We start from the raw sequence: 20,712 nt of genomic DNA on the forward strand, positions 1-20,712 counted from the left end.
AGATAAAGAGATAAAGAGAAAAAGAGAAAAAGAGATAAAGAGATAAAGAGAAAAAGAGATAAAGAGATAAAGAGAAAAAGAGATGAAGAGAAAAAGAGATAAAGAGAAAAAGAGATAAAGAGATAGAGATAAAGAGATAAAGAGATAACGAGATAACGAGATAAAGAGAAAAAGAGATAACGAGATAAAGAGAAAAATAGATAAAGAGATAAAGAGATAAAGAGAAAAAGAGAAAAAGAGATAAAGAGATAAAGAGAAAAAGAGATAAAGAGATAAAGAGAAAAAGAGGTAAAGAGATAAAGAGATAAAGAGATAAAGAGCTAAAGAGAAAAAGAGATAAAGAGGTAAAGAGAAAAAGAGATAAAGAGATAGAGATAAAGAGTTAGAGATAAAGAGATAAAGAGATAGAGATAAAGAGATAAAGAGATAGAGATAAAGAGATAAAGAGATAAAGAGATAAAGAAATAAAGAGATAAAGAGATAATGAGAAAAAGAGATAAAGAGAAAAAGAGAAAAAGAGATAAAGAAATAAAGAGATAAAGAGATAAAGAGATAAAGAGAAAAAGAGATAAAGAGATAAAGAGAAAAAGAGATAAAGAGATAAAGAGAAAAAGAGATAAAGAGATAAAGAGAAAAAGAGAAAAAGAGATAAAGAAATAAAGAGATAAAGAGATAAAGAGAAAAAGAGAAAAAGAGATAAAGAGATAAAGAGAAAAAGAGATAAAGAGATAAAGAGATAAAGAGATAAAGAGAAAAAGAGATAAAGAGATAAAGAAATAAAGAGAAAAAGAGATAAAGAGATAAAGAGATAAAGAGATAAAGAGATAAAGAGAAAAAGAGATAAAGAGATAAAGAGAAAAAGAGATAAAGAGATAAAGAGATAAAGAGATAAAGAAATAAAGAGATAAAGAGATAAAGAGAAAAAGAGATAAAGAGAAAAAGAGATAAAGAGATAAAGAGATAAAGAGAAAAAGAGATAAAGAGATAAAGAGAAAAAGAGATAAAGAGATAAAGAGATAAGAGATAAAGAAATAAAGAGAAAAAGAGATAAAGAGAAAAAGAGATAAAGAGATAAAGAGAAAAAGAGATAAAGAGATAAAGAGATAAAGAGATAAAGAAATAAAGAGAAAAAGAGATAAAGAGATAAAGAGAAAAAGAGATAAAGAAATAAAGAGATAAAGAGAAAAAGAGATAAAGAGATAAAGAGATAAAGAGAAAAAGAGATAAAGAGATAAAGAGATAAGAGATAAAGAAATAAAGAGAAAAAGAGATGAAGAGATAAAGAGATAAAGAGATAAAGAAATAAAGAGATAAAGAGATAAGAGATAAAGAGATAAAGAAATAAAGAGATAAAGAGATAAAGAGATAAAGAGATAAAGAAATAAAGAGATAAAGAGATAAAGAGATAAAGAGATAAAGAGATAAAGAGATAATAGATAAAGAGATAAAGAGAAAAAGAGATAAAGAAATAAAGAGATAAAGAGATAAAGAGATGAAGAGATAAAGAGATAAAGAGATAAAGAAATAAAGAGATAAAGAGATAAGAGATAAAGAGATAAAGAAATAAAGAGATAAAGAAATAAAGAGATAAAGAGATAAAGAGAAAAAGAGATAAAGAAATAAAGAGATAAAGAGATAAAGAGATGAAGAGATAAAGAGATAAAGAGATAAAGAGATAATAGATAAAGAGATAAAGAGATAAAGAGATAAAGAAATAAAGAGATAAAGAAATAAAGAGATAAAGAGATAAAGAGATAAAGAGATAAAGAGATAAAGAGATAATAGATAAAGAGATAAAGAGAAAAAGAGATAAAGAAATAAAGAGATAAAGAGATAAAGAGATGAAGAGATAAAGAGATAAAGAGATAAAGAAATAAAGAGATAAAGAGATAAGAGATAAAGAGATAAAGAAATAAAGAGATAAAGAGATAAAGAGAAAAAGAGATAAAGAGATAAAGAGAAACCATGAACCATGAACACCCCTCACCCCCCACTGTGCCCAACGCCCCACACCACACACCACAATTGTGATGCTGACCACCTATGGACAATTTAATGGCATCGTCGCTACATTCTCTACCAAAAGGGATATGATCAAAATTTCTAAAATAGACGTGCATGTTTAAGTTAAATTCACAGTAGGATTGCAGGCCTTGGTACCTGGGTGGTAAGTAAATGAATGAAGTTAATGTGCTGTACATATGACCCAGGCATGAGGGGGCAACATGAGGGGTCTCCTACTGTGCATAGGTTCCCTCCATGCCCTTGGTCAAAGGTGGACATGAACAAAAAGTTCATAAACCCCTTTGTACGTAGTATGTAGATGGTTACTTATAATAAGCCATTTCTAACTGCAGCAGTTGTCAAACAAAGTAGAAGCACCGTAGTCTGGTTTATATAAATGCAATATTCATGTTAATTACATTTTTTCATAAAGCCAAATGAATTATGTATGCAGGAAATTTGTTATTTGGTTGTCATTTGATATTTGTCCTCAGAATTGCATTTCATTTGTCTGTGAGGAGTCTCTACTTGCAAGGATTTTCATTCATATATTCTTCCCAATCTTCTGCGCATTGCAATATTCTGCATATATGTATGAATTGACGATATTCCAGGGAAGGCCGGGGTTTTCAATTGCTCGGCTGTCGGGAGGTGCCCTTGCATCTGAGCTGTCTACCCTGGGTAGCTGGCGAGATATCTCCGGCACCCTGAACACACGACAGATTCCTGCCTGGATTGCAGGTAGAAGGTAGTCGGGTGTTCTCGGAGGCTCCATTTCACCGAGATACACTGCTTGCTATCTCATCTTGAGGTCCGGGCAGTGGCTTCGACGCTAGAAACAAATTCACCAAGTAGTTCACACATGTCATGTGAATGGCGTTCTCCAGTTACCAAGGGCAACCAATTCTTATCTCAGAACTAGAACGGCACTCGGTAGAGCGCATACCTACCTCCTCCTGGTGAACAGTTTATGTTTTGTATCCCACTGATAGGTCGGATCTGGATTCGGACCTGAACCAAAATCGAATCTGCTTGTTCTTGTCACCGAACCAACTCATCCATCAAGTTTTGTCATAAGTCATCCACAATTTTTTTTAAATATGCTATATATCGTTTTTGGCCCTATCTATCACTCAATGGTGAGCATCACTTTAAAATTTTAAAATACTCGTATCCGGATCCGGTTTCGGATATTCCCGAAAATCTAATCAATTTAGCCTCGTCACACAAACAACCTCTCTGCCAATCTTCGTCCGCATCTGTCCATAACTGTTTGAGATACCATGTTCACAAACAAACAAAGAAACAAAACAAGTGATCTGTCATGCATAGCACGACACTTCTGAAATCACTAAAATAAGTTGTTGACCTTTGGCCTGTGTTGACCTTTTGTCCTATGTTGACCTTTTGGCCTATGTTGATGTTGACCTCAAAATAATTGGGCGTTGAATTGAGTGATGTCATATGCAAATCCTCTTCACATTTCAAGTAAATCGAATGAAAATTGAGGGTTTTAGAAATTACATCTTAAGTTGTTGACCTTTTGTCCTATGTTGACCTTTTGGCCTCTGTTAATGTTGACCTCAAAATAATTGGGCGTTGAATTGAGTGATGTCATATGCAAATCCTCTTCACATTTCAAGTTAATCGGATGAAAATTGAGGGTTTTAGAAATTACATCTTAAGTTGTTGACCTTTTGGCCTATGTTGACCTTTTGGCCTATGTTAATGTTGACCTCAAAATAATTGGGCGTTGAATTGAGTGATGTGATATGCAAATCCTCTTCAAATTTCAAGTAAATTGGATGAAAATTGAGGGTTTTAGAAATTACATCTTAAGTTGTTGACCTTTTGTCCTATGTTGACCTTTTGGCCTATGTTAATGTTGACCTCAAAATAATTGGGCATTGAATTGAGTGATGTGATATGCAAATCCTCTTCAAATTTCAAGTAAATCGGATGAAAATTGAGGGTTTTAGAAATTACATCTTAAGTTGTTGACCTTTTGTCCTATGTTGACCTTTTGGCCTATGTTAATGTTGACCTCAAAATAATTGGGCGTTGAATTGAGTGATGTGATATGCAAATCCTCTTCAAATTTCAAGTAAATCGGATGAAAATTGAGGGTTTTAGAAATTACATCTTAAGTTGTTGACCTTTTGTCCTATGTTGACCTTTTGGCCTCTGTTAATGTTGACCTCAAAATAATTGGGCGTTGAATTGAGTGATGTGATATGCATATCCTCTTCAAATTTCAAGTAAATCGGATGAAAATTGAGGGTTTTAGAAATTACATCTTAAGTTGTTGACCTTTTGGCCTATGTTGACCTTTTGGCCTATGTTAATGTTGACCTCAAAATAATTGGGCGTTGAATTGAGTGATGTGATATGCATATCCTCTTCAAATTTCAAGTAAATCAGATGAAAATTTAGGGTTTTAGAAATTACATCTTAAGTTGTTGACCTTTTGGCCTCTGTTAATGTTGACCTCAAAATAATTGGGCGTTGAATTGAGTGATGTGATATGCAAATCCTCTTCACATTTCAAGTAAATCGAATGAAAATTGAGGGTTTTAGAAATTACATCTTAAGTTGTTGACCTTTTGTCCTATGTTGACCTTTTGGCCTCTGTTAATGTTGACCTCAAAATAATTGGGCGTTGAATTGAGTGATGTCATATGCAAATCCTCTTCACATTTCAAGTAAATCGGATGAAAATTGAGGGTTTTAGAAATTACATCTTAAGTTGTTGACCTTTTGGCCTATGTTGACCTTTTGGCCTATGTTAATGTTGACCTCAAAATAATTGGGCGTTGAATTGAGTGATGTGATATGCATATCCTCTTCAAATTTCAAGTAAATCGGATGAAAATTGAGGGTTTTAGAAATTCCATCTTAAGTTGTTGACCGTTTGTCCTATGTTGACCTTTTGTCCTATGTTGACCTTTTGGCCTATGTTGATTTTGACCTCAAAAATAATTGGTGGTTGAATTCAGTGACCTGTTATACAAATCCTCTTCAAATTTCAAGTCAATCAGATGAAAATTGAGGATTTTAGAAATTTGACAAAGTCGTTGACCTTTGGTCTATGTTGAGTCTATGTTGACCTTTTGACCTCAATATCAATAGGCTTCTTCCGTATGGCCAACTCTACAGTTCGGTGAAGTTTTGTAAAGATCGGTTTAAAATTGTGACCTGCAGGCGATTGACATAAAAATAGACAGACAAACAGACAGACAGGGGTGAAACCAGAACCTCCATCCTTCATAGTCCGTGGGCTGAGTAGGGTTTACATGCACCCCCCCCCACAACTTAACTTCCCGGGTATGTCCATGTACCCCCCACCCTAGGGGTTAGGAAAAACCATGTTAACAGAAAAAAAACTCATTCCCAAGGTACCTCCCACGCATATTTTGACGTTACCCCCCCTGTGTCAGTGATTTCCGAAAATTAGGGGTCGGCGAAATTCAAATGGCCATAACTTTTTACCTCGTCATCCTATGGTTGCATATGACCCCTCAAAATGTTTGCCCTGGGACACTCTTTACAATGATATGTGTTATATGCAAATGAGGTCACTAATGAGGTCACCAGAGGTCAAACTATGAGGGAATGAGTTTTTGTTCTGTTAACATGGTTTTTCCTAACCCCTAGGGTGGGGGGTACATGGACATTCCCGGGAAGTTAAGTTGTGGGGGGGGGGGGGGGGAGGTGCATGTAAACCCTACTCAGCCCACGGACTATCGGTGATGAAGGTAATCAGTGAAAAGAAATATTTCTGCATTTCTTTGACTGTCGTGTCTATCTCGCCCGTACAATTTTTTGTACGCTCCACATCCAAGAAACCTCAATACCATTTTTTGTACCTGGATTGTACAGCCGCCGCCCCCAGTCTTCCCCTTGAACCACGGCCATATAAATGACGATTCAGCTCAAGGGACCTAATAGCTGGGCAATGCCAGATTGCTTTTGGCATGATTTGGTTCCTCCACTGAATGCTAACTCTTCATCCTGAAGCATTCCTTTTGTTTTGCAGATAGAATTAAGTTCTGCCAACGACATAGTGCGAGATTCTGCCATCCCTTCATACTTGTCCACGTCGCATTAAATATTCGTGAGATATCTTTCTCGTAATGATGTCCGCTGTTATTATAGCATCTTGTGGGATTGCAAGAGAAGATCTTCCATGTCAGTGTCTGAAAATAGTATATAATATGGTTAATACAGCCAATCATGGTGAATACCTTCATGCCGATAGATTTATCAATGGCAAACAAACTACACACAAACATCACACAAACTAAAGGATGTTTAGGGTCTTTTATTTTTACCTCCGCCACCAAAGGTAGATGGAAGTTATGTTTTCACCCCTGTCTGTTCGTCTGTCTGATTGTCTGTCTATTTGTCTGTCTGATTGTCTGTCTGTTTGTTACTTGCAAAAATCTAAGATTTGTCAAGTATATTAATTGGTCTTGTTCGTTTTTCTGTCTGTTTGTTTGTATCTCAATCGCCTACAGGTCACAATTTTAAACCAATCTTTACGAAGCCCTCACCAAATAGTGGAGTTGCTCATAAGGAAGCAGCCAATTTTATTTATGAGTTCAAAAGCTCTCTCCCTCCCACACTTCTCCCTGCTCTCAAATGTTGTGGTTGTGTGCTTCCCCTTCTCTCCCCATCTTGTCTTCCGCTCCCTCTTTTTGTATATTTTGTTTGTCTGGTTGCTTTGTTTGTGAAATAAATGTTAGCTCTTTCACGAGCCTCGATTCAGTATACAAAAAAAAAGAAAAAAAAGAGGTTAACATAGACCAAAGGTCAACAACTGAAGGTGGAATTTCTAAAATCCTCAATTTTCATCCGATTGACTTGAAATTTGAAGAGGATTTGCACATTTGGTCATTTATTTTCAACTGCTAATTATTTTTGAGGTCAACATATGCCAAAAGGTCAACATAGGCCAAAGGTCAACAACTTCGGTGAAGTTTCAAAAATCCTCAATTTTCATCCGATTGACTTGACATTTGAACAGGATTTGCACATTTGGTCATTTAATTAAACTGCCAATGATTTTTGAGGTCATCATAGGCCAAAGGTCAACAACTTAAGGTGAAATTTCTACAATTCTCAATTTTCATCCAATTGACTTGAAATTTGAAGAGGATTTGCACATTTGGTCATTTAATTCAAATGCCAATTATTTTTGAGGTCAACATATGCCAAAAGGTCAACATAGGCCAAAGGTCAACAACTACGGCGAAGTTTCAAAAATCCTCAATTTTCATCCAATTGACTTGAAATTTGAACAGGATTTGCACATTTGGTCATTTAATTCAACTGCCAATTATTTTAGAGGTCATCATAGGCCAAAGGTCAACAACTTCGGTGAAGTTTCAAAAATCCTTTTTCATTCGATTGACTTGAAATTTGAACAGGATTTGCATATCTGGTCACTTAATTCAACCACCAATTACTTTTGAGGTATAAAGGTGTAAAGGTCAACATAGGCCAAATTTCTAAAATCCTAAATTTTCATCTGATTGACTTGTAATTTTAAAAGGATTTGCATATATGGTCACTGACTTCAACCACCATTTTGTGAGGTCAACAGAGGCCAAAATGTCAACACAGGCCAAAGGTGAACAACTTATTTAGGGATTTTGCAAGTATCGTGCTATGCACGACATTTCTTGTTTGTTTGCTTGTGAACAGGGTATCTGAAAAAGTTGTGGACGGATTCTGACGAAATTTGGTGGAGAGGCTGAGTATGTGACATGGACAAAATGATTCGATTTTGGTGAAGATCCGGATCTGTATCTGAGATTTTAAAAATGATTCTTCACCACTGAGTGATAGGGCAAAACCGATATATAGCACAATATCTGAAAAAGTTATGGACGTATTCAGACGAAATCTGGCGGACAGGTTGGTTGTGTGACAAGGAAGAATTCATTTGATTTTGGTGAAGATCAGAATATGGGTCCAGATACGATAATTATTTAATTTTCCAGTGATTCCTCACCATTGAGTGAGATGGTCAAAAACGATATTTCACAAAGTTGTGGATGAGTTGGTTAGGCGACAAGAAGAAGAAGCCGATTAGATTTTGGTTCAGTTCCGAATCGAGATCTAACCTATCAGTGGGATACAAAACGTAATCTGTTCAGCCTGGTAGAGGGAGGTATGCTCTCTCCCAAGTGCTGTTCTAGTTTGTGGATGTATTTATCCAGGGGAAATAAATATATAGTGAAGTTCTTCAATGAGGCCTTTAAAGTTTAAAGGAAGCTGCATTGTGAGTATATCATCTTTACTAGCCGACAGACTATAACTGCTTTTGCTAACTTTTCCTTTAGGCAACGTTCAATCGGGCTGACAGGATAGCCCAGAAGTAATGTGTACTCACCTGTAAGCGGTCACCTCTGAGTTCAGATCTAGACCCATCTGTAAACTCTCATCCAGGCTGGTGTTTCTCAGGCATGGCATGGCTTAAATTTGTGTGTCGTCCTGAGGATGGGCGTTAAACTCGGTGTCCTGCCTGCCAGCATCAGTTGGTGGACGTTGGGTGTCCATCCCACGGTGTCCACCCCACGGTGTCCACCCCACGGTGTCCTTCGAGAATAGTCGGCGATCAGTTATCACCTTCATCTTGGCTAGACTCCTGCACCTTATCTAGTGTCATTTATTGCTTGCCAAAGAAACAGCTTATTGGCCAACCTGATACTCTCAATAGAGAACGATGCATGAATGAATGAATAAAGATTTAATCACGTTTTGCACAGCAACGTTTAACACACTCTCAGAATCAACCAAGTTGAAATGTATACTAGCTGCCACAATTATAAAGCATTCCTTGCTAATATAGGAGATGCCATCTGTTCATGATGTGACGTCACGAGTTAGGCTACCTCGTGCTCTGGTAGGCAGAAAGACAATGGTGGACGATAACAAAGAGAACTGATGTCGCGTGGAAAGCAAAGAATGGTCTGAATATGTACTTGAACTACCACTCGAGGCATAGAGTGATATGTCAACAAGCTCAAATGTCGAGAGAGCAAGCTTACCTGACCATGTTATTTACAAAATGGATGACTTGACCATCCGCCCACGTGGCCAGATATTAGCTTTACAGATTTATTTCTTTTATCCTATTGATACACCATGACAGTTCACTCACGACTCTTTACGGGCCTGTAAGTCGGTGAAGGCTTCTGTAGAGAGAGAATGTATCTATCCACTTCAATATCACCAAGTTTATGATAAATCACCATTTTGCTTCCTGAAGTCAAAGGTCATATCGGTCTCAATGTCTGTGCTACAAGCCACATCAGTCATGGGTTTGTGTTAACAAGATTCAAGGAACTATTTACTGTGCTCAATATACCTGTATGGCAGGGTATTATAGTTGCCTATATATTTTATTATCCCCACGCTTTAAAAAAATTGATGATATATTGATATCGGGTCGGGATATATTTTTGAAAATCAGGCGGATATTGTAATTGGCTCTGTCTGGTTGTCTGTACGTCCATCACACTATCTTCTCCTAAAATATTATGCAAAAAACTACCAATATCGGCATGGCAAGAAGATGCAAGAGCAGTATCATTTTTGGCCCCGCCCCTGAGATGGGGTCAAAAGGTCAAGTACCAAAATATTCAATGTTGGCACATTTTAAAACACTATTTAATGAAATTTTGTATATGCGATCAACATCGGGAGATGCCCAAAATATGTAACGATTTTTTGGATTTGACCCCCTCTCCCCCGGTTCATGCCCCTGGGGGTGGGGACTTAGGTTCACAGGGGTCAAAACAGGAAAACAATTAACTCAAAATTTGATATTAGGTCAATGCTACAAATGGAACTTCATGCCATCTTTCAACTTTGCTTTATGTGGGAAGCGTGGGGATTTGCAATGGTGTGCCATCAACTTAGCTGGAGTTATAATTTCTCTTATAATGTATTTTAAACATTTTATGAAAAGTTACGTTGATATTTTTACCTTGAAGATTACTTCTCCGACCACACCCCCTTTACATAAATTTACCACATTAGAAAAAAATCCAATGTACCAGATCAGCAATTATAATTCATCTTGATACAATATTTTCCAGACTTAGAGAGGTTTTCAGCCATGAAGCATTTTGCTTTTGAAAGTTGATATTGAAAGTAGATTCTAGAGCAGTGGTTCCAAACCTTTTTTCTGTCGTTTCCCCGTTCAACCAGTTCAACCGTCCGGATTTCCCCCCACCCCTCCCCTCTTATATATATATATATATATATATATATATATATATATATATATATATATATATATATATATATATATATATATGAACAAGGAAAAGAGTGGCCAAAACACAAAATTTATTCGCTTAATAACATAAATAACATAATAAATAATAAAAAAGATAGCAACACACACACACCCACACACTCCTTACACATACATACAAACCTACACACACAGAGAGACACATACACACTCACACATATAAATTTTATTTAAAAATGTTATTGTATATAAATTTTTATTTACCGACGATGTTATAAATGTTTATGTTAAGTAAAAAGTCGAAGAACAAAATAATTAAAGATTTGAGATTTATTCACTAAAGCACAATATTACACGAATGCTAATATTGTATTTCCCTTGGAATAAGTTTCCCCCCTGGAATCCTAAAAATTCCACCCAGGGGGAAATTTCCCCCAGGTTGGGAAATGCTGTTCTAGAGCCTTCTATGCGATCATAGCATGATCAATTTGGCGTGCAGTTTTGTTTGCAATATCCGACATAGCGTGCAATGTCCAATGGAATTTTCACCCCAACCCCATTTTTGAACGATTGATGGTACACCAAACCACTACGCAAGAAATAACCATTATTTCACAAAACCTAATAACAAAAATTAGAATACAGTGCCCTCCATAAGTATTGAAACAATGAAATAAAATTTGTTATTATTGCTATATATTCCAAAAAAATTGGATTTGAGATCAAAAGATGAATATGAAGCAAGGATACAGAAGGTTAGCTTTTATTTCTTGGTATTTCTATGTATTTATGTTTTTACCATTGTAGAATAATATAACTTTATATGTATATATATAACTAATAATATAACTAATAATATAACTTTATATGTCCAGTCCCCCCATTTTAGGTTCGCATAAGTATTGGAGCAGATTAAGTTAAAGTAAATTAAAGTAGTGTAATAGTTAGGATTTGGTTGCATCTCCTTTGCATGTAATAACTGCATCGAACCTGTGACCCATTGACATCACCAAACTCTTGGTATCTTCTGTTGAGATGTTTGTTCAGGCCTTCACTGCAGCTATTTTCAGTTGTTGTTTGTTTTTGGGGGTTTCTGACTTTAGTCTCCTCTTAGTAGTGAAATGCATGCTCCATTGGATTTAAATCAGGACATTGACTTGGACAGTCTAAAACCTTCCACGTTTTCCCCTGATGAACTCCTAGGTTGCGTTGGTGGTGTGTTTAGGGTCATTGTCTTTTTTTTCTTTTTTTTTTTGTATACTGAATCGAGGCTCGTGGAAGAGCTAACATTTATTTCACAAACAAATCAACCAGACAAACAAAATATACAAAAAGAGGGAGCGGAAGACAAGATGGGGAGAGAAGGGGAAGCACACAACCACAACATTTGAGAGCAGGGAGAAGTGTGGGAGGGAGAGGGCTTGGGGGGAGGAGGCATGGGAAGGGGGAGGGGGGGGGAGGTATAAAACACAAGGGGACCGAAATTAGCGGGGGTAGAAAAGATCAAGGTTTTGGATGGGGGAGGAGAAGAGATGGTGGTGAACAGCTGATTTAAAAGATCTGGAGGGACGAGTGGGATTGAAGGGAGTGAGGGAGTTTGTTCCAGAGGTGGGAGAAAAGAGGAATGAAGGAGTGAAGGTGAGCAGAAAGTCTTGATTTTGGCAGTTTAACCATAAGAGGGTTGCAGGCAGATCTTGTGCGACCTGTAGGAATATTTGGGGGACAGAGCCCAGAGAGAGCTGGGGGGGGGGGGGCAAGGCCAGAGAGGAGTCGGTAGAAGACGGAAAGACCACCAACCTGCCTGCGGTGAGTGAGTGAAAGGCCCTTGGAGTTAGCTTCATTGCGGGAGATTCCAATGATTCTGAATGCTTTGGTTTCAACAGCGTGAAGACGAGCTAGGTGTGAGGCAGGAGCACCAGACCAGAGGGGAGATCAGTATTCCATAGAGCTGCGGATGAAAGCCTTGTATGTGGTGAGGAGCTCAGGTGTGCCAAGGAAGGACTTCGCACGACGGAGGATGCCCAGTCGGCGACTGGCTTTGGATGCCAGATTTGAAATGTGGTTTTCCCAGGAAAGATCATGGCAAATAGTGAGACCCAAAAGCTTGAGTGACAGAACTTCTTGGAGAGGATTATTCAGAAAGTGGATGGGAGGGTTGTCCAGTTGGTCTTTTCGAAGAGACATCGTAAGAGTGTGAGATTTATCAGGATTGAAAGACATGTTCCATTTGTTTGCCCAGTCTGTCATTTTGTCCAGGTCTGCAGAAAGTGAGGAGGCTGCAGACTGCCGATCTGAGGGATGAGGAATGGAGCGACAGAGAGTAGAGTCGTCAGCAAAGAGATAGAGAGGATTTTCAAGAGAGTCAGAAAGATCATTGATGAAGACCAGAAAAAGCACAGGGCCCAGAACACTATCTTGGGGAACTCCAGCCTGAACAGGAAGAGGAAATGAGAGAAACCCATTCAGGGCCACACGTTGACTACGACCAGAGAGGAAGTCCGCCAGCCATGCGTGGAGATTTCCATGGATACCAAAGGAGGAGAGTTTGGTGAGCAGAGCAGGGTGCCAGACCGTATCGAAGGCACGTGAAATATCAAGGGAGACAGCTCTAATTTCCTGTTTGGCGTTGAGGACCTCCATCCATTTTTGAGAAAGCAGAAGCAGCATGTCCAGAGTAGAGTGACCAGGTCTGAAACCAAATTGATGATCAGAGATCAAGCCATTGGAGAAGAGGAAAGATTTCATATCTGAAGCAATGATGGATTCCATGACTTTGCTGATAATTGGGAGAAGGCTGAAATGGTCTGTAGTTGCTAGGATCTGTTTTTGCACCTTTTTTGTGCTAAGTGGTGATGTTGGCTGATTTCCAAGCAGATGGCAGATGACCTTGAGCAAAAGAGAGGGTGAAGAGAACAGAAAGAGGGAGTGAAAGAGCGGAAGAACATGATTTTAGGACCCGTGGGCTGATGCCGTCAGGACCAGTTGCAGAATCAGAGTCGAGGGTTGACAGAAACTTTTCCACCTTGTCAGGAGACAAGGTCTTGCTGTCAGGAGACCTCTTGCTGCATGGTGAAGTGCCACCCAACGAGTTTGGAGACATTTTCTTGTACATAGGCAGAAAAAATATTTCTGTACACTTCCGAATCCATTCTGCTGCTGCCATCATTAGTTACATCATCAATAAAGATGAGTGAGCCAATCCAGAGGCAGCCATGCAAGCCCAAGCCATGATACTACCTCCACCATGCTTAACAGATGAGGGAGTATGCTTTGGATCATATGCAGTTCCTTCCTTTCTCCACACTTTCATCTTTCCATCACGTTGGTAAAGGTTTATATCCGTCTCATCTGTCCATAAAACATCCTTCCAGAACTCTACCTGCTCATCTCTGTCCTTCTTGGCAAATTAAAACTGGCCTTTATATTTTTGGTGGTGATGAGAGGTTTTCATCTTGCGGTTTTGGTGCTGATGAGAGGTTTGCATCTTGCAGTGTTGTCTTTGTAATTCTGCTGTCGAAGTCTTCTGCAAAGGGTAGATTGTGATACTTTCACTCCTGCAATCTGGAGGAGATTTTAGAGATCGAGAGATGGCCAAGATGGTACTTTTCTGGGAACCTTCTCATGGTCACTGCTCAAGAGGACGACCCACTACAACCTACATCGATACACTGGAACACGACAACCAAAATCAACAGGCGTGACCTCCCTGAAGTGATGGCGAGAAGAGAACAATGGAAAAAGATTGTCTGTAGTGTCCGATCCAGATCGACCTGATGATTATGAATCTGGAGGTTCTTGGTGATGTCACTGACAGTTTTTCTTCACAGCGAAGAGGATTTTCCTGTCATCAATTGCAGTTGTTTTCCTTGGCCGACCTGGCCATTGTCTATTCCGAAGTACACTAGTGGTTTCTTTCTTTTTCAAGATATTCCAAATTTTTGTATTTGATATTCCCAATTTTTGTGCTGTGGTTCTAATTGAATTAGTCTGTTCTTTCAGATTCATACTGAATTTGTTTATGCATACTGAATCCAAAGGCAGATTCCCAAGGCAAAACCAAAGGCTAAAATCAAGACGAGACATTCACAGCTCTTTTGTGTGTCAATGATCAATGCAACAAGAAATACCTGCCAATCATTTGTTCCAATACTTATGCCTACCTGAAATGGGGGGGACTGACGATAAAAAGTGTTGTTGTTCTACAATGGTAAAACATATATGCAAAGAAATAACAAGAAATTAAAGGTGACCTTCTGTACTCTTGCCTCATATTCATCTTTTGATCTCAAAATCAAATTTCTTGAGTAAATTGCAATAATAACAAATTTGATTTCACTGTTCCAATACCTATGGAGGGCTCTGTATAGTTGACCTGCATCGCTATGTATCCACCAAATTTCTTTGAGTGGCGTTTGTTGACAATCCTTTCTGCCTACCAAAAGTTATCGGCTGTACCATGTGCCCAAAACAATGACGTCACCATGTCATCTCCCATAGAACAGGCCTCGGCCTGCCTTATTTACAGAAGAATATCTTCACAGCTGTGCTAACGTGTAGTTTTACCAGTTAGGGCAATGTCACTGAAGCATCAGCACAAACACAGGCACTTAACAGGTACTGACCTACTAACGGTTTCACCATTTTTGGTTATCAATCCTTATATGGACCTTACAGTCATATATTTGGGGCATTCAAAACGTTCTGTGAATGAGATACTCGCAATAAATAGATCAGGATAAATTGGTACGTCAATTGACTTAAGATGCGTATTTTTGAGGGTATGAATATTTATACTTAGTAAACATTTGAAAACAAGACATAAGGCCCAAAATACTGTTGTTTTTACATCCCTTAACCAGCCACTTCTGGTGTATGTTTTAAGAGGTGAAGACTACCCACAACTTTTTTTTTTTTGGATACAACATCGAGGCTCGTGAAAGAGCTAACATTAATCACAAAAAGAAACAAACGGACACATACAACATCTAATAAGGGGAGCGGTAGACAAGATGGGGAGAGAGGGGGAAGCACACAAACACAACATTTGAGAGCAGGGACATCTGTGGGAGGGAGAGAGCTTGGGGGGAGGAGGCGTGGGAAGGGGGGTGGGGTGGAAAGGGGAGGGGTGGGAGAAGTATAAAACACATGGCCACTACAAGGACTTCCAGGAAAGAAATTGGTATTTCAGAAAAGTGGATCTAGGGTGAATTAAAGGGGGTAGAAAAGATCAAGGTTTTGGATGGGAGAAGTTAAAAGATGGTGGTGAACAGCTGTTTTAAAGACCTGGAAGGAGGAGTGGGATTGAAGAGAGTGAGGGAGTTTGTTCCAGACGCAGGAGTAAAGAGGAATGGTAAAAGTAAAAGTAAATGGGAGGAAAATGAGTAAACTAGAACGCCACTCAGTAGAGCGCATACTCCCGCCGTGGGTCAAGTTGGAATAATATGTTTTGTTTAACATCCCCTCTCCCCAAAACAATAAATGAAAGAGAAAGTAGGCCCTCACTGTCAGATAATTTATTTTGATATATCTCGGAATTAGAGGAGAAAAACAGCATTTAAGAATAAGAATAAAAGCTTTAATGCAGTAAAACAGAAAACAAATTCCCAAAATAAATTCCTGGATCCGGAATAATATCCTGAGCTTCAGCAAAAACTAATCAATTCTTCCTTATCCCAAGGGCAATCATCCCACCAACTTTCATCCAAATCCGTTCAGAACTTTTCCAGATATCTTGTTCACAAACACACGAACATACGAACACACACACACACGGACGGACACGATCGAATGCATTACTCCCTGGCGGGAGTAATAAACCTGAACATCGCAGAGCCAGAACCAGAATTATTTATTTGGTCTGGGAAGCCCATGCGAGGTTTCTTCTTCTTCAGCCTCTCACAACCCGGGGTGAATATGCGATCTTTTTTTTTTAAGTTGGAATTTTGCCAAATCTGTTTTATTCGTTTGTTAATATACCTCAACCATTGACAAATCTGGAATTATAATTTTATTTGAGGTTCAAATTAACCTGGGAGATTGTGTCAAACTATGCCTGCAAGTCTGTACATGTGATAAATAATTAATCGTCCACGTTCGAAGATTCTTCTTCTTCACACAATAACAACTTCTAGCTTCCAGACCGTACATCCAATCATCTTCAAATTTTGCACACTTGTTAGTCTTCATGACTTCTACTACAGTATGAAGTTTCACGTCGATCAATGAAGTGGTTCAAGAGATATAAATGTTTTTATTATTTGTGTTTAATTAACGATCTCTGCGAAACCACGTGACCTATCGCAAATTCCAAAAGGCCATTTTAGTAGACTGATATGCTGAACAGATCTGTGAAGTTTCCCCTTCGATTTGATCACAAATGAGGGAGGAGCTAGGTTTTAAAGGTTTGTGCTTAAAAACGTCATAACTCTGAAAGCATGTGATGCATGATGTCATGCTCGTTGACTTTTTTGTTCGCTATGAGTATGCGATCCTGCCTGCAAAGTTTGGCCTTGATCTGTTCAGGCGTTTTGGAGAAAATTGGATTTTAGTGTTTTTCACTCAAAACATTATGGCGGCCGAACCACGTAACCCGTGACGTCATAATTACCATTAACATGTTCTGCAGGCCGAGTCCCTCCCATGGTAAAAAATTTGCTCTCAATCGGTCCAATTATTACAGAGAAAATGGTTTTTAAAGGAAAACAGAAAAAAAATTCCCCAAAAAAATTCCTGGATCCGGAATAATATCCTGAGCTTCACCAAAAACTAATCAATTCTTCCTTATCCCAAGGGCAATCATCCCACCAACTTCATCCAAATCCGTTCAGAACTTTTCCAGATATCTTGCTCACAAACACACGAACACACACACACACACACACACACACACACACACGAACACACACACACACACACACACACACACACACACACACACGGACGGACACGATCGAATGCATTACTCCCTGGCGGGAGTAAAAAGTAAATTTAGAAGCTATTATCTGAATGACGGTGTTCTCAGCTATCTGCTCAATATAGGGGACATTATTAATTACAAGTTGCTATTCCAATTGTTGTATGACATTATTTCTTCTCCATTTCTTTCTCCTAACCCTCCTTGTCTTCCTGGTGTCTGAGGCAGTGCTCACTAATGGACGGTTTTGGATTACTCCCGATCCTTACCACGATGATGACAACATCAAAATTGGTCGTGAGGTCAAGATCTCATGCCGGGTGGAAGCATTGCCCCCTAAGGAGCTATCATTTGCATGGTTCAAAAATGGGCATCTGCTCGCCGCTTCTGATCGGATGATCATCTCCGAGAAAGATACTGACTTTGCTCCTGGAACCAGCAGCCTGGACATCATCGACCTCATGTACACAGACTTTGGCACGTATACCTGTGCGGCCCGCCTCCGCAGCAAGCAAGTGGCACCCCTCAGCATTGACGTGAACATTTCCGAGAATACTGGTAAGTCATGCTTTGTATCTGGTGGAGTTCTAGTCGAAGGCTTGTGTTTACCATGCTTATGGATGACAGTTTCTCGTTTGTCGTTCGCGTCTGAACACTTTGCGCATCCAGTCTTTGCAAGGAACCTTTCGGTGGTTTCCTGTTTCCTTCCCAGTGGAAGTCACGACAGCAATTGAAATACTTGTCCAGATATGCTCAAGATGCTACAACTAGCTTAACATCTCTTCCCCAAAAAGATGTCAGAGGATGTGTTTTTGGGTTTATGTTTTGGGATGTGTTTTTGGGTTATGGTGCTTGTGTTTTGGGGTTTTATTCACAAGGCAGGTGTACACAACTAGTGCTGTAGTAGGGTGTGGTGTGGTATATCGCTTGTTGCTTTTAGCTATGGCCGCCGGATAGCTCTGTGAGTGAAAAGAAGGCTGAGTGTGTAAGCCCTTCCTTCCGGTACATAGCCTCTACCCTTGTCAAGACTTTCAGACTACCTCCTTGTGGTGCACCATGGTAACAGTGCTCTTTAGGGCACTGGCTAAATGTCTGGAGGATCTCGGAGTAGGTTGGTACTCTAGAGGTGTAGTGTGCATGGACCCCACTGTGAGGACTTGCTGTGACACTCACCAAGCCAACCTGGGTAGGTGAAGCTCTTTCGCCTTGGTAGGCATCCACCTAGGAGAAGGAAACTCTGTCTTACAGCGTATGCCTCTATAGACAAATGCTAGGTCCACAGCTGATCCTGTGGTGGCATCAGGAAGGGCATCCAACCACAAAAACATGCCTCAAATATGCCTTTTGGCGAAGCGGGCATTCGGTGAATCACGGCTTACACATGCATGGAAACGGCCATAAAACGATGCTGATGATATGGCTGGCAGGATGGCCTGGAGGTATGCCTACTCGGCTCTAAGCTGTCTGGCCTGGATTGGAATCACAACCCAGCTATAAACTGCCATCCCGGTGTTTCCCATGGAGGGTAATTTACCAATAGGCGTGCCGTCCCTCAGGTGGACAGTAAACTTGGGGTCCCGTTTAGTTGGTGGACATTAAAGATCCCACGTTTTCCTTCGCAAAGTCAGCTAAATATCGCCGGTACCCTGGCTAAGCTCCAAATTCCTGCTTAGGTGGCACTGCGTCAGCCCCACAGCTGCAGCCCCAGAAAACGATGTCAGCCACAGGCAAGCGCTGCATACGAGAGAGGTGGATGCCCTTTGTGAAGCAATGTCCTGCCTGGAAAACACCATAAACAGAAATCTTGTTGTCGAAAATTTATAGATTGTGGGCTTTTTTTTTTACTGCAGAGTTTCATTTGTTGTAATCCTCGATGATTTGTGTTGTTCACACTCCGTTCTCGTTTTTTGTGGCTTGTTGTGCTGTGCTGTGTTGATAAATAGAAAGTCTTATCTTGTGTCTGGGTTTCTTAATTTTTTCAACACTCGAATCGTATATCATTGGGAAGTGTATCCAAGGAAAGGACAGCTCAGCTCAGATCACAGCACGCAGACAACAGTTATCCCTGCGTACCTTTATTAGCGGATAACCCTTGGTTTATAAAATGACTTGTGTTCACGTTTTCCGATTCTTCCGTTGTATATATATCTATATATATATATATATATATATATATATATATATATATATATATATATATATATGTATGTATGTATGTATGTATATATATATATATATATATATATATATATATATATATATATATATATATATATATATATATACAGTATATATATATATACTGAAACGCAAAAGAAACTTACCACCTTTGAAACCTATAAATATCAACAATAACACTGCGTGTAGTAAATGTGTGAACTTATTTGTGGACAATAGTGTCCTCACTGTCAGACAAAACGGTCACGGATGGTCACTTGAACCTTCAATGGTCACTTCATAGCACAGCTGTTGAACAGCCGTTTTGACTGTCAGTGATTAGCCAAGGGGTACGGGATAATTTTAATGAGCTGCACGTGATGTCTTGACATTGGCTTTAAAAAGGCCAGTGCAAAATGGGCATTTTGACCGAAAAATTTGACCATTTTGACCAACTTCAAAAAGACCGAAAACGCAAAAGAAACTTACCACCTTTGAAACCTTTAAATATCAACAATAACACTGCGTGTAGTAAATGTGTGAACTTATTTGTGGACAATAGTGTCCTTACTGTCAGACAAAACGGTCACGGATGGTCACTTGAACCTTCAATGGTCACTTCATAGCACAGCTGTTGAACAGCTGTTTTGACTGTCAGTGATTAGCCAAGGGGTATGGGATGATTTTAATGAGCTGCATGCGATGTCTTGATATTGGCTTTAAAAAGGCCAGTGCAAAATGGGCATTTCAATCAACATGCCACGATTGTCAAGGGATCAAGGGCAGCGTGCCCTGGGCATGCTGCAAGGCGGACTGAGCTACCGTGAGGTGGCACGTCGCCTTGGCTGTTCACACCAGACGATATCGGCCCTGGTGGACAGAGACACCCTCCACAACTCTGCAGATGACAGACCTCGATCAGGGAGGCCAAGAGTCACCACTGCAAGGCAGGACAGGCAGATGGTCCGAAGTCACCTGCGGGATCGATTCCGTCCAGCATCCCGCACTGCGGCAGAAACTCCGGGGCGTGCAAACCCACGGATCTCCAATGATACTGCACGAAGACGACTGCATGACTATGGCCTGACTGCCAGAATACCATACAGAGGCCCCGTGATGACGGCTGCCCATCGCCGCAACCGACAGAGATGGTGCCAGCAGCATCAGCGGTGGACCTTGGTGCAGTGGAACGAGGTCGCTTTCAGCGATGAGTCAAGGTTCTGTGTGGACAGTCCTGATGGGCGTGAGCGTGTCTGGAGAAGAACTGGCGAGCGATATGCCGAGTGTTGCGTGCGTCAAGCCAACAGGTGGGGTGGCCCAAGTGTGATGGTGTGGGCCGCCACATCAGGCCGGTACAGGACGCCACTGG

General features: G+C 39.7%; 1 protein-coding gene across 1 annotated transcript in view; it reads left to right on the top strand.

Moving 5' to 3' along the window:
- Window positions 1-20,712, top strand: part of LOC137426529 (MAM domain-containing glycosylphosphatidylinositol anchor protein 2-like) — a 491,190-nt gene that overhangs the window by 145,004 nt on the left and 325,474 nt on the right. Inside the window, exon 7 of the mRNA XM_068115127.2 lies at window positions 17,415-17,744. Within this exon, the coding sequence (XP_067971228.2) occupies window positions 17,415-17,744 (330 nt within the window). The remainder of the gene's footprint in view (window positions 1-17,414; window positions 17,745-20,712) is intronic.

This window comes from Myxine glutinosa, chromosome 5 (genome assembly GCF_964187855.1).
Source record: "Myxine glutinosa chromosome 5, kmMyxGlut1.1, whole genome shotgun sequence".
Classification (NCBI taxonomy): domain Eukaryota; kingdom Metazoa; phylum Chordata; class Myxini; order Myxiniformes; family Myxinidae; genus Myxine; species Myxine glutinosa.